This window comes from Heloderma suspectum, chromosome 5, assembly GCF_057233095.1.
Source record: "Heloderma suspectum isolate Gila_16-S chromosome 5, 16-S_ref, whole genome shotgun sequence".
Classification (NCBI taxonomy): domain Eukaryota; kingdom Metazoa; phylum Chordata; class Lepidosauria; order Squamata; family Helodermatidae; genus Heloderma; species Heloderma suspectum.
Window position 1 is genome coordinate 58,872,108 of NC_139462.1, and position 14,139 is coordinate 58,886,246.

General features: G+C 41.3%; 1 protein-coding gene across 1 annotated transcript in view; it reads left to right on the plus strand.

Annotated features, from left to right (window-relative positions):
• The window catches only part of NAA15 (N-alpha-acetyltransferase 15, NatA auxiliary subunit), a 46,233-nt gene that overhangs the window by 21,362 nt on the left and 10,732 nt on the right, over positions 1–14,139 (plus strand). The window contains exons 4-11 of the mRNA XM_084856084.1: positions 280–437; positions 1,639–1,773; positions 2,202–2,355; positions 5,435–5,554; positions 9,223–9,318; positions 9,817–9,923; positions 11,288–11,360; positions 12,230–12,399. Of these exons, the coding sequence (XP_084712210.1) occupies positions 280–437; positions 1,639–1,773; positions 2,202–2,355; positions 5,435–5,554; positions 9,223–9,318; positions 9,817–9,923; positions 11,288–11,360; positions 12,230–12,399 (1,013 nt within the window). The remainder of the gene's footprint in view (positions 1–279; positions 438–1,638; positions 1,774–2,201; positions 2,356–5,434; positions 5,555–9,222; positions 9,319–9,816; positions 9,924–11,287; positions 11,361–12,229; positions 12,400–14,139) is intronic.

Here is a 14,139-nt window from a genome sequence, read left to right on the forward strand (position 1 = left end):
ATTGCAGACCGACTCAGGTGAGTGCCTAATCATGTGCCAACACAGTTAAGAGACCTAGAACTATTTAGGCCACATGCTTACCTGTATTTAAGTGCTGCCTTTAATGTATGTTGATAAGCCTATCATTGTTAAGTATTGAGCTAGTTCACTTTGGTATACTAGGTGCAAGTTTTTCTAGTTGAGAGAAACACTTGCAGTAGTCTTTTATGGAATAGTTAAGTAGTCATTTTTGTGGTTCTCAGTTGCTCCAAAACTGGTGCCCTTAACTAAAGTTTCCAGGCTGGCATGTCTATGGTCTCCTCCAGAGATCAGACAAGAAATACGATGAAGCCATCAAATGTTACAGGAATGCACTGAAATGGGATAAGGACAATCTCCAAATCTTGAGGGACCTCTCTCTGCTACAAATTCAAATGAGGGATCTAGAAGGTTACAGGGTGAGTCAAGCACAAACCTCAAGCATGCCTTTCAAGTGAAGTATCTAATTCATTTTCATAGTATAGAAGTCTGAAGACTTTTCACCTCATTTTCTGCCTTAATAATATTGAGTAGAGATTATTCAGTACAGAAGTCTTTCACAAACATAATTTTTGGAATGCTGTACATCATAAGTGCTTGAATCTTCTACTCAGAGATTGTTCTAGTAGAACTGTGTCCAGATTTTAAAATGCTATTTCCAGATCACTAAAGATGATTGCGATAGTTCCGCACGCACAGAAAGTTGCTTTTGTTCTTTGTAATGCAACTCCAAATTAGTGGTGGCCTCATTTTGACTGACTTTCTTCAATTCTAATGTAGTTCCTTCATCATCTGTATTTTTATATTTAAGCCATTGTTGCTTTGTGTTGTTTTTTGGTGACTGTTCTCAGTGCCTTTCTTTCTTCCCAGGGTATTACTGAAGTTGCTAAGTATTAATGTTTTTTACTAGTTTTTGCACCTGTATATAATGATGATCAGCACTCATCATCCTAGAAAGTTTTTGTGTTGATCAGGCTACTGCGAGTGCCGCTGTACTCTGTCTATGGAGTATAGAGCCCATTTAAATTGATAGTTTGATTCTGTTCATATCTCCTAGACTAAACCAGTATCTGCTGAACCCATGAACCTCAATCCAGCTATGATTAATCATGATCAGTTCCCATTGAAACCAGCAGAACAACTTAGCCACAGCTAACTTGTCCCATTGCTTTCAGTGGGAATTAGTCATGGCTATCCTTGACTGTGTTAGTTCCATGATTGATAGTGCTTAAGATTTACTGCAAAAAATATATTAGTTCGATCAGTACCATTCACCTTTATTTAAAGACACAGTCTAGAGCAGTGTTCTCCAACCTCGTGCCCTCCAGACACTTTAGACTACAACTCCTAGCATTCCTGACGATTGACTATGCTAACTAGGGTTGGGACTTAAAGTCCAAAACATCTGGAGGGCACCAGGTTGGGGAAGGCTGGGTTAGATAATCTAATTCATCAAGTTGTTGTGTAGAGATTCTGTACTGACTGCACATTAAAGGATTTTACATTATGAAACTTTTTAAAAATAGAGAACTCCATCATGTATTTCCTGATAGGTGTTTATTTCAATAGTGGATCCAGAAGACTAAATGTGAAAACAAGCATTTTATTACTCTCATGCAGGAAACTAGGTATCAATTACTTCAACTTCGACCTGCGCAACGAGCATCATGGATTGGCTATGCTATAGCTTATCATCTGCTGGAAGACTATGAAATGGCAGCAAAGATTTTGGAGGAGTTTAGGAAGACTCAACAGGTATGAGGAAAACTTCAAACTTATATATAACAAAATGAGTCAGTAATCAAAACAGGAAGTGAAGAGTTAAATACAGTACCCTGATCTAGAGATTTTGTCTGCAGCAATGGGTGTATAAATGCATTGGCATATCAGAATCTCCCTATGGAACTGAAAACTGGCAAAGTCAAAGCAGATGGCAGCAATTACCTGTTCAGGAAAAAGGTGGAACACTCCCTTCTTACCAAAGGGGATCACTGCTATCAGAGTTAATGGTGCCAACCATGTGTCTGGTAGATGCATGTGCTATTCTGATTCAGCAAGGGACAACTACTACATTTGCAGCTCAAAGAGCTATATGCAGATAGCCTTATCAGCCTATCATCTTTTTTAAATTGCACTGTTGACATTAAAGGGATGAATACTTCAGTGTTTTCTTACCTATGCAGACATCTCCTGATAAAGTAGACTATGAGTATAGTGAGCTACTCTTGTATCAAAATCAAGTCCTCCGGGAAGCAGGACTCTATAAAGAAGCTCTGGATCATCTTGGCACCTATGAAAAGCAAATCTGTGACAAATTAGCAGTTGAAGAAACAAAAGGTAACTAAGTTATCAGGATTAAGTTGTGCCTAAACCTCTTTGCAATTAGAAACATTTTTGTTGTTTAATGTTAATTTAAATGTCTGAGGAACAAGTCACTTGTCAATTCACATAGGTTCAGGGTGTGCTGTTGATATGATTATGTTTTCTACAAGTTATGTTCCTAATAGAAATTCTATGGAGAGGCTGCTGGCAGCCTGGTAAGTAACTTGTGGCCCTTTATTCCAACCAGAAGGCAAGCATAATTGTTTGGAGGCTGTCTGGCCTCAGTCTCAAGCTTACTTTATTATATAATACATTTCGTGCGCAATCCTATAGCCGCTAGTCAGCGGCTAGACGGCCACAGGATACGTCCGTTTCTGGTAACTGACCTCAGAGCCCATGCTCTTAGGTCCATTCCCTGAAAACTGACATTCCTCCTCTCCCACGCTGCCTTGTAGGCAGCGTGGAACAACCCCGCGCTCAGAAGAGGAAAGCTGAGCAGTGAAATCAGGGTGTTCCGGGGAGCGTTCTAGGGTGGGGAAGGCGGAAATGCCAGTATGACACATCCTACGTGTTGTCCAGCAGCCTCCTCCCCCACTCCACCTTCCTGCGGCTAGACAGCCCAAATCAGCTGTCTAGCCGCAAATGCAGGACAGCTGAAGCGCGGAGGGGATGATCCCCTCTGTGCTTCTCCTGCCCTGCGTTGGATAGGCGGTCGTCTCCGAGTTCAGAGGTGACTGCCTATCCCGGTAGGATTGCTCCCCCATGTGGTTAGAACCTGACGAACGTTTTTCTGGGTAATCTCGGAAAGACTTGTCTCATTTTTATGCATATTTTTGGAAAGGGGGGCATTTCTGACTCTTCAGTTTGGTATCAAAACAATTTGTTGTCTGTTTCCAGGACCCCAATATTTCTCCATCTTTTATTCCTTGGCATACTTTGACAGAGACCAAAAAGGTGCATTGCTTTGACATAAGAATTCCATGAACTCTTCCATAAGAGTTATTGTATATTATGTTCACAGTAAATATCATCTCAAGGGAAACTCATGATAGTACCTGTGGCTAACTCGTCCCAACCTTACTGGATTATTCATGATTCAATTTGGCATCTGAATATAGATTGACAACCTGGTGGCAGATATCTGATGGCAGATTCCCTTCAATTAAAATGCAAGGTGCATTAATTTAGAGCAGGGGTGGGAAATCTCTTGCCCATCAACCGAATCCACCCTACCAAGGTTCCCTCCCAGGCCCCACCCCTTCTTCCAGTGCTCAAGAAAGGCTACCTTTCTGTAGCACTGAGAGGGACTGGCCTTTCTCCATCCAGAGAGAGGCAGGAGCAATCACTCTGTGGGCCTCTGCACACAGAAAATGACAGTCCTTTTCTCCATGCATGGAGAGAGGCAGAAACAATTGCTCAGTGCCTCTCTGCATGGAAAAAGGAGCTTCTATGATGTCATAGGGAGGGCAATACCCCATGACATCATCTGTCCCTGGTGGGGTTGCACCAGAAGGCAGTCCAGTTCCCAGGGTTGAAACAGTGTTGTTGTTGTCGTCGTCGTCGTCGTCGTCGTGTCCCCCCCCCCCCCCGATTTAGACAAGTCTCTGTAGAAAATTTGCTCCCCTTATTTTCACAAAAATGGAATAGAAATGTGACATAGACATCATCTTGAAAGAGCTGGAGAGTTAACGTTGCCATGCAAGTGGACACTAGTTTTAGACAAGTGGCTTCAAAACCAGCAAACCAGCATTGTCTATTCAATGGTTGTATGAAAGAGAGAGAGAGAGAGAGAGAGAGAGAGAGAGAACAGAACTGAACATCCTGAGATACCTGGCTTAAAATTTTAAAGCATATCTTGTGCTCACCATGCTGTGGAGAAATGTTTTGAAATATAAGCTGTTTTCCTTTGCATAAAAGTAGATTAGGTTGCATTGGTGCAAAATATGGTTATTCTTTATTTTATACTTCCAGAATGTACTAAGCAGCCAAAGTTTACTGGAACATTCAATAGGTAGAGCTTTGTTCAGTTGCTTTCTAAAACATACTGATATTATATTGGTAGCAAACCAAGTGGATCCACAGATATAATGTTTAAGTGCTCTGTTGCAAATCACTGGTATTCTTAAACCCATGAAGTTAGTTCCTGCTCATGTGAAGCTTCTTTGGTGGTTAAACTTTAATAAATTGATAACCAATTTGTAAGATTAGGTATGCAATAAGTTAAGATTGCACATGTTGACAAGAAAGATTCTACAAGGAATGTGCCATAGTTAGATGACTTTTTAGATAGACTCTTTACATGCCAAGAAATAATCAAACATAGTTCTGTTCAACTCTCTAAACAGAATCCACATTTAAGTCTTATTTAAAAGTGACCCTTAATAGCAATATTTAATAGCAGGTCTTCCAATTAAACACCCATAATTTCTTACACCTTAAGAAATATAAAGACAGTATTAACAAAAATATTTATATTCTGGTGTCAATTCTGTTTCAAAAGTTCCTTTGTTCTTAAAAATACCATGTTTTCATGGTGAAAAGAATGACATTGATCCTCTGACTTTGTGCATGCTAAACGTAATGGGTTGGATCCAGACTTGCCCTTGTGGTTCTTCCATTTGTGGAACAGATAATGATCTAGTGGAGGATTCCTGCTGTACAAAAGGTGGGGTTGTTTTTGCTGATTCCCTTTTCCACCTGCAGATCCATTTACCCCCAAAAAACTGTTATGGGGGTGTCCTGACCCTGCTGAGCAGCTTTTAAAGATGCACAGGGGGCTCTAGGGAAAAGGGGAAATTGGGGGCTTTCCCCCTTCATCTGGCAGGGCATCCTGTGTGCAGAATTCTGCTCACAGGGAGTCTGGATCCATCCTTGTTAAAGTTTGCTATAACTAAATACTATACAGAATGTGTAAGAGGAAATCATACCAGCAGTTACGTTGGTTGTATGAAAAGCACAAGGCACAGAGGGGTGAAGAGAACTGTAGCCAGTTTCAGCATAATAGTGATTAGAAATACATTGTGTCAATGAAACAAATATATAATATATAGTCAATACCCTCTCACATTGATTTATAACTCTGCATTTTTAACAGGAGAACTTCTGTTACAACTCTGCAAGCTGGAAGAAGCAGCTGAGATATATAGAGGATTGCAAGAAAGAAATCCTGAAAACTGGGCTTATTACAAAGGTTTAGAAAAGGCACTGAAACCAGGTAACATAGCTATGACTAAGAGAGGTGTGGCCCTATGAAGCATGAAGCCCTTATTTTTTTTTATCTGTAATAGGAACAGATGTTTTGTCATTACCTTGGATTACTTTTCACTGCAAGCTGAATTGCAGTAGTTCTATTAATTCGGTTTCTTGGCTCAAAGGTTGGAGACCTCAGGAGTCCAACCTCAGAGCCACGAAACTGCACTCACCGCCCCTTCCATGTCCCTATCGTTGCTGGCATGGAGAGAACCGCATCGGCTAACTCTCCACGCTTGGAGAACAGAGCGTGGAGATGGGGAAAAGGGTGTTACCAGGGGAGGGGAGAAGACAGGGCGGCTGTGATACAACGTATCCTATAGCTGCCCCAGCTTCCCCCGCCTCCAAGACGCAGCCGTTAGATGGGCGAAATCGCCCATCTAGCAGAAATGCAGGGTGGCTGGATCATAGAGACGAAGATCATCTCTGCTGTCTTCCCGCCTTGCATTGGATACTCGGCAGCCTCCAAGTTCAGAGGCTGCTGGCAATCCACATAGGATTGCACCCTTAGTAATGGAGGAGGAATTTGTTTAATGTAAGCTATTCTTCAAGAACTGACATATTTTGAATTTCAGTAAAAGTGAGTTAACGTACATTTATTTCTTTTATCTATTTATGTCTCAGCTTTTCCAAAAGTACAAACTGTAGTACACAACTGAGGTTAACATCTTCATTGCTACACTGCATATTTGAATTGTTCATGTGTGAGCGGTAAATTGTAACTAGCAATGAAAGTGAGGGGGAAACTAAGGCCACATTATCACTTCATGTCACTATCACACTATAAGTATGAAATCTTGTGCTGATGGTACATCACTCCAAGTTTAAGAATATTTTCAAAATTGGTTCAGGTAAATGTTGGGGAGGATGTGGAGCAATGGGCACTTATCACTGCGGGTGGCGAACTTTCCCATACATCTAAGAACTTTGGAAATGTATAACAAATAAACACCAGTCACCAAACGTAGACTGCAATTTTATCCATGTCTAATCTTCAATCAGGGCTGAAAAGTAACCTACAAGGGTTTAAGAGTTCACTTGCTCCTTCCAGGCTAAGTATTGCTCAGGACTGAAAATCAAACACCGTCTAGGGGCCATAGGATTGCTCCCTCCATTGCTATAAAATGTTCATTAATCTAAACAAGTTTCATGACTGTTCATATGTTATATAAGTTGCCGGTGAGACAATGACAGGACTTTAGGGGAGCATGTAACGCATAATCCTTGCATGAGAGTTTGCAAGCCAAAATTATTTCTTTTCTGTATGCCATCCATCACTTGTACTTCTGTTTTATACTATTATACCTCAGTGGTGCACAACCTGTGGCTCCCCGAGCATGCCCTGACCCCGTATTGTTGCTGAATTTCCCGGTCCCTTATAGAAGGGTCTCCACTCCGTCCCCCCCCCCACCGCCCCCTGGAGATCTTCATACAGTTACAGTCAGGGCCAGAAATATTGGCGCAAGGATAACTGTTTTGGCAGTTGGCCTCTGTACACCACCACATTGATGCTGAAAGGAAACACACTCAGATGGGAGCGAAGGCAGGACTTTCAGCTGTAATTCAAGGGGTTTGACAAAAGCGGGGCACTAACCATTCGGGAAGTACAGCCAGTGGCATACACACACACCCATCGTTGGTGGCTCATAAGCAATGGAACGAATGGCTGACAAGCAGCTGCATGGCCAGGTGTGGCCTCTTTCCTGGGTACCCCATGACCAATCAAGCAGATAAAAGGCCTGGAGGTAGTTCTGAGTGTTACATTTGCATTTGGTAGCTGTTCACTGGAACTGCCAACTTGAGGTCCAAAGAGGTGAAGGAGGCCATCATTAGGCTGAGGAAACAAAATAAACCCATCAGAGAGATAGCAAAAACATTGGGAGTGGCCAGTACAATAGTTTGGAACATCCTGAAAAAGAAGGAATCAACTATCAAGCTCAGCAACAGCAAAAGGCCTGGAAGACCACAGAAGACAACTAAAGTGGATAACCCTGAATTCTGCTCATGGTGAAGAGGAAGCCTTTCACAACATCTAGCCAGGTCAAGAACGCTCCTGCGAAGGTAGGCATGTCATTGTCAATATCTACAGTAAAGAGACAGCTGTATGAATATAAATACAGAGGCTTCACAACAAGGTGCAAACCACTGGTAACACTCAAGAACAGAAAGGCCAGATTAGCCTTTGCCAGCAAACACCTAAAAAAGCCTGCCCAGTTCTGGAATAAGATTCTGTGGACTGATGAGACCAAGATTAACTTGTACCAGAATGATGGGAAGAGAAAAGTATAGAGAAGGACAGGACAGCTCATGATCCAAAGCATACCACATCATCTGTCAAACATGGTGGAGGCAGTGTTATGGCATGGGCATGTATGGCTGCCAGTGGAGCCGGGTCACTGGTGTTTATTGATGACCTGACTGCTGATCAAAGCAGCAGGATGAATTCTGAAGTGTATAGGGCTATACTTTCTGCTCAGATTCACCTGAATGCTGCCAAACTGAGAGGACGCTGCTTCATAATGCAGATGGATCATGACCCAAAACATACAGCAAAAGCTACCCAAGAGATTCTCAAGGCAAAGAAGTGGGATGTTCTTCAATGGCCAAGTCAGTCACCTGATCTCAACCCAATAGAGCATGCTTTTCACTTACTGAAGACAAGACTGAAGGCAGAAAGACCCACAAACAAGCAGTAGCTGAAGGCAGCTGCAGTAAAGGCCTGGCAAAGCATCTCGAGGGAAGAAACTCAGCATTGGGTCATGTCCATGGGTTCCAGACTTCAGGCTGTCATTGACTGCAAAGGATTTTCATCCAGGTATTAAAGGCGATCCTTAAGTTAGAAATGATGTTGGTTTGTTCCATTGCTTATGATCCACCAACGATGGGGGTGTGTGTATGCCACTGGCTGTCCTTCCTGAATGGTTAGTGCCCCACTTTTGTCAAACCCCTTGAATTAGAGCTGAAAGTTCTGCCTTCGTTCCCATCTGGGTGTGTTTCTTTTCAACTTCAATGTGGTGGTGTACAGAGGCCAACTGCCAAAACAATTATCCTTGCTCCAGTATTTCTGGCCCTGGCTGTAGCTCTTTTCTTGCTAATTGCTTTCCTTCGCTGCTGCTGTCTGCATCAGGATCGCTGGTATACATGTGTGCACGTGTGCATAGCCCCCGATCCTGAAGCCAGTATCACATGTGGCCCTCGCAGCCAAAAAGGTTGTGCATCCCTGTTGTACCTGAAAAACATTTCAATAAAATTGGACATTTCAATAAAATTGGAGTTAAAGTTCAAGTTTAAGGAAAAAAAGCCATGGCAAGAGGAATTAACAAATAATATCTCATTTTTAAACTGAAGCCTTTTTTTTAAATAGACCCACATTGCATAGGTTCCTGCTTTTTAAATACCGGGGAATTTTAAAATTTGGCATGAGAAGCTGCTGTTCACAGGAAAAGTATTAAACATGGTTGCTGAAGTGCTGGGAGCACTGAAAGGGACTCTGTGGGATTGAATCCATGGAAGTTATTGAAATTAATGCAGTCTTAGTGATATTTTGTAATACATGGCACTTATTGTGGGGTTTTTATTAGCATCCTAAATCCCAAATGAACCTTTGTAAATAACATGGTTTTGTTCTCCTAGCTAATATGTTAGAGCGATTCAAGATCTATGAAGAAGCCTGGACTAAGTACCCAAGGGGGCTGGTTCCAAGGAGACTGCCATTAAACTTTTTATCTGGTGAGTTGCATTTTGGTATTTAATAAAATTAGTTGCAACCTTAGCAACTCCTTATGATATCACATCATCTTCTCATCAATCCCTTAGAAATGATATCAGAATTTTGCCTTCTGTAACCCAGACGTAGACCTAACAAAGTATTAGGCTGACAGTTCCTATCTCTGCAGATTAGATTTCCCAGTTACTTTTAATGCTGTATCTCTTGTTAGAGTGGTAAAAGCAACAGCTGCTCATAAAAGATAATATAGAAATCTGGACTTTTTTACTGACATTTGGCAACATTGTGTCTCTGTTTCCCTCTGCCTCCAAAACATAGATGCAAAGATGGAAGTTCATGCTCTTTCAGACTTCAAAAGCTGTTGAAGATCTTGTGTCTCATATCTCATTTTGCCCTGAGAGTAGGCAGTGATTGGTATAGTTCTTTTGGTTTAAATTATTTTGTTGACAGCATGTGAAGTAATGTTTGCAACAGACTGAACAGATACTTTTCTTATGTAGGTGAGAAATTTAAGGAATGTTTGGACAAATTTCTGAGGATGAATTTCAGCAAAGGCTGCCCGCCAGTCTTCAATACATTAAGATCGCTATACAAAGATAAGGAAAAGGTAATTCAAACATGGATGAGCTTTGAAGAGATTAGGTTTTTGTCTGGGACCATTATCTGTAAAATACTTAATGTTGTTCACACAACATGCTAACCCACCCTCAGTGGCTGGGTCCAGACAATCAGCGCGGGAAACAATGCAGTGTTGGATGTTTCCCCCCACACGTGCCAGTCTCATGACCGGCATTTCCCAAATTACCTGAGCCGCGTTGCAAGTTGCCATGTCATGCAAACACAGTGCAGGCATAGTGCATTTTCACCCACTCTACAACCTATCCTGCAAGGCGTGGGTTGTAGGGTGGGTGAAAATGAACTATGCCTGTGCCGGGTTTGGATGACATGGCAACCTGTGACGAGGGTAATTAGGGCAATCCCAGGCGGGGGAGACAGCTGACACTGCTTTGTTTCCCCCACTGATTGTCTGAACTCAGCCAGTGGTTGAGTGTGTGTAGGGGGTTGAACTGTGGGTTGTTTGTTGAACCGTGGGTTATTGTGTTGTCTGAATGCAGCCAGGGTGGTTTGTTAACCATGCAGTGTGGCTTGTTAACCACCCTGAACAACTCAACAGCAAACCATGGGTTCTCAAGGTGGCTTGTTTGAAAAAATAAGCCACACTGTATGGTTAACAAGCCACCCTGTCTGTGTTCAGACAACACGCTAACCCACGGTTCTAACAACCCATAGTTCAAAACAACCCACACTTAGCCACTGAGTGTGGGTTACTATGTTGTGTGAACAGTCCTTAGTGTGTGTAATTCTGTTTTCTTACTACAGCTATTCAAACATATGGGGCCTTAAAAACCTCTGTAGAGAGATTCACAGTAACGTCCTGTATAAATGTTAATATTCATAGATCCAGGCTAAAGGGGTAAATTTGCTGCAGATGGAGAAGTATGTGGGCAGGGCAAGAATAGCAGTCTGGGAGTCTCTTTGCTGCCCGCACGGTTGGAGCTTCACCAGACAGGCCCTGAATGCATGCACACTCCAGGCACTAATCAAGGAATATATTTGTATATCTGAAATAGGAAGACTGAGTTTACTAAGAGCCTGTATATTATCTAAGAGATTGGCTATGTTGGCTATGGTAATGAAGCTTACTTTAGTCCACTTGCAGTATGTTTGGGTGCGGCCTAGCCTATCGCTCTGAGGAGGGAATAACATGGCCCTCCAGTGAGAGTAGTTGCTAACCAGGCTAATATGCAGGCAGACAAGTTAAAAATCATAACTGTTATTGCTTCTGCTTCCGAGGTATAGAAGTGAGTTTATGATGTAAGATTTTGTGGAAACAGGCTTGACCCTATGATTCTGTAGTCAGTTGAACTAAAATATTAGCAGGCAATTTATACATTTGTTTTCTATATATAGGTGGCAATCATTGAAGAGTTGGTAGTAGGTTATGAAACGTCTCTGAGAAGTTGCAGATTATTTAATCCAAATGGTGAGTACTAAAATGTTGGATACTGGTATTTGTATTATTATAATATGTAGCTAGAAATATGTTCAACATATTTGAACATATTTCAGATTTCCAGTACAGGATGGGGAATAGACATCAAACAGTCTGGATTATGTGGCCTGGCTTCCATCCCTTTATCCATTCCTGCACTGTGCACATAGGTTCCTCTGCTGCAGATTTGTCTAGTCCTGGGACCAGCTAAACTCAGGCTGTGTGCCATTTGATACCTTGCATCATCTGGATGAGGCCCAGTTTGGGTTGCCAAGGTAATTCTGCCTATAACCCTTCAGTTAGGGTTAAGCCACCTGGTGCTCTCCAGATGTTTTGGACTACAACTCCGATAATCCATGAACACTGATCATACTGGCTGGGACTTAATGGGAGTTGTAATCCAAACATCTGGAAGCCACCAGGTTGTCTACCCCTGGATTAAATGAAGGGCTGCATCATTCACATATACACACATTCAGCATCTTTTCTCTAAGCTGCTGTGCATATGGCTGATGGAGCTGTACCTGATGACTTGAGCCTGCCCTCGTTCCCATTTTTGAGTGACAGCTGTGACATAGAGCTCTCTCCCAAACTTGCATTCAGACACGCTTCAAAGTATGGTTTGTGGAATACTCATGCAGTGGGGGTGTGCAGCTCTTTAAATATCTTGCATGTGATACTCTTAAAAGAAATAATGGAGAACATATACATGGAGCACTCTTTCTGTAACTAATCAATTTTGCCAACCAGTCCACCCATTCCCCAAATAGCTGGTTGAATCTCAGAAGCAATACCTCTGGGTTTTTCCTTGTTCAATCTACTAATAAATGGAGAAAAACTGTAAAATTTCCTCCAAATAGATGACGGTAAAGAAGAACCTCCAACAACTTTACTCTGGGTCCAGTACTACTTGGCACAGCACTATGACAAAATTGGGCAACCATCCATAGCTCTGGAATATATAAATGCTGCAATAGAGAGCACACCTACCTTGATAGAACTGTTCCTTGTAAAAGCTAAAATCTATAAGGTAAGTTTTTATTATTGCAGCAAACTTGCAACATACAACACTACACTTTATGGTTGTACTACTTTCTTGTATTGAAGAATCAACAGATGCTTTGCTGTCAGTCAGGGCTATGTGTATGTCCCCTGAACCTGCATGTTCACTGTTCAATGAAGGTGAAAAAAATGTACGAGCCCAGACCAATCAACCAAAAGGCATCTTTTTTTCCCACAGTAGCCAACCAGATGCCTGTGGGACGTTCCCAAGCAGGACATTACATTTTCAGTTATTGCTCCTGCTTTTACAGCTACATCTGTGCTATCATCCTACAGCCATCATGGTTGCAGAAACTTGGAAATGTGTCAGGAGTGTCTGGTAAAGAATGCAAATCAGAAGGGAACTTGGCTGCAATTAGTCATTGAGTTGGACTTCAGTGTATTGTGCTGTGTGCTGTTCTTTTGGAAGTTTGCTGTGATATATTGGCCAGCTATAGCCAGCCTCCTTATAATTCAACAGTCCTTCTGATGTCTATTTGAGAAGATCTGGATAAAATTCTTAGAAGAATAACTGAGTAGTAAATAAGAAAATAATAACTTTAATGATTTAGGCTGTAATTCCGTGTACAGGAAGTAAGCTCTATTTAACACAATGGGATTTGCTTCTGAGTAAACATGCATATTGATTGCATTGTTTTTTTGTAGGCTTACCTGAGTATTGTCACCTGTAACTTTCTTAGCTTACCTTTGCATTGTTTTTTAAAATAAAATGTATTATACAACCAACAAAGCATGTGCACGCACGTGCCACACCCACCCACACCATCAAATGGACAATAAAAAGTTACCAAACTATACTCACACAGTTCTTTCAAGAAATTGACAACCCCCCTTTATAAAATTCATACCCTTATTCTTAGCCTTCCATAAAAGTTATATATAGATGAAAATCATTGTCAGTACATCAAAACTTTCCATAGATTTACATGATATATTGAATTTGTCAGTATTCCTATTAGCATGGGAAATGGATGCCAAATTGCATAAAAGTCTTGCTCATGTCCCATGTAATATAACATATGTTTTTCCGTGAGCACAATTGACCATAGTTTATCCCTCCATTGTAGAATGGACAAGACATTTTGATTTTTCCAGTTTTGTGCGATAATTAATCTTGCCGCTAAACAACAAAAAGTGATCAGTCTTTATGCAATAGCGATTTGTTCAGATCTATAAATAGATATAAAAGACCCAGAGAGGGAGATAGTTCTAGTGATTGGTTGGTAATTATCTCTATTTCAGCAAACCCTTTGCGCCAAAGCTCGAATACTCAAGGACGTTGCTACTACATATGAATATAAGAACCTCTGTGTTCACTACAGTGCCAGCATTTAGCTGAAGCATCCCTATTTATATAACTTAATTTAACAGGCGTTAAATACCAACAATTCAGAAGTTTAAGGTTATGCTCCCTTAATTTAGCAGACAAAGAGTACATTGGAGGTCTCTTCCACATTCTCCTGAAAACATAGCTACTAACCTAACACCCAAATCTTATTCCCCAGATGTCTTTTATAACAAGAGAAAATGGACACAACCCTGAAATCAGGATATTATAAATGTTTGCAGCCAAACCTTTTGAGCCGATTTCTGTTTTTAGTATCAGTTTCTCAAAAGGAAGGAGCTCCCTTTGCATTGTTTATAACTTACATCAAGGAGTTGAACATGGCAAACTACAGTTAACTACATTTATTATCTAGTTTGCTTT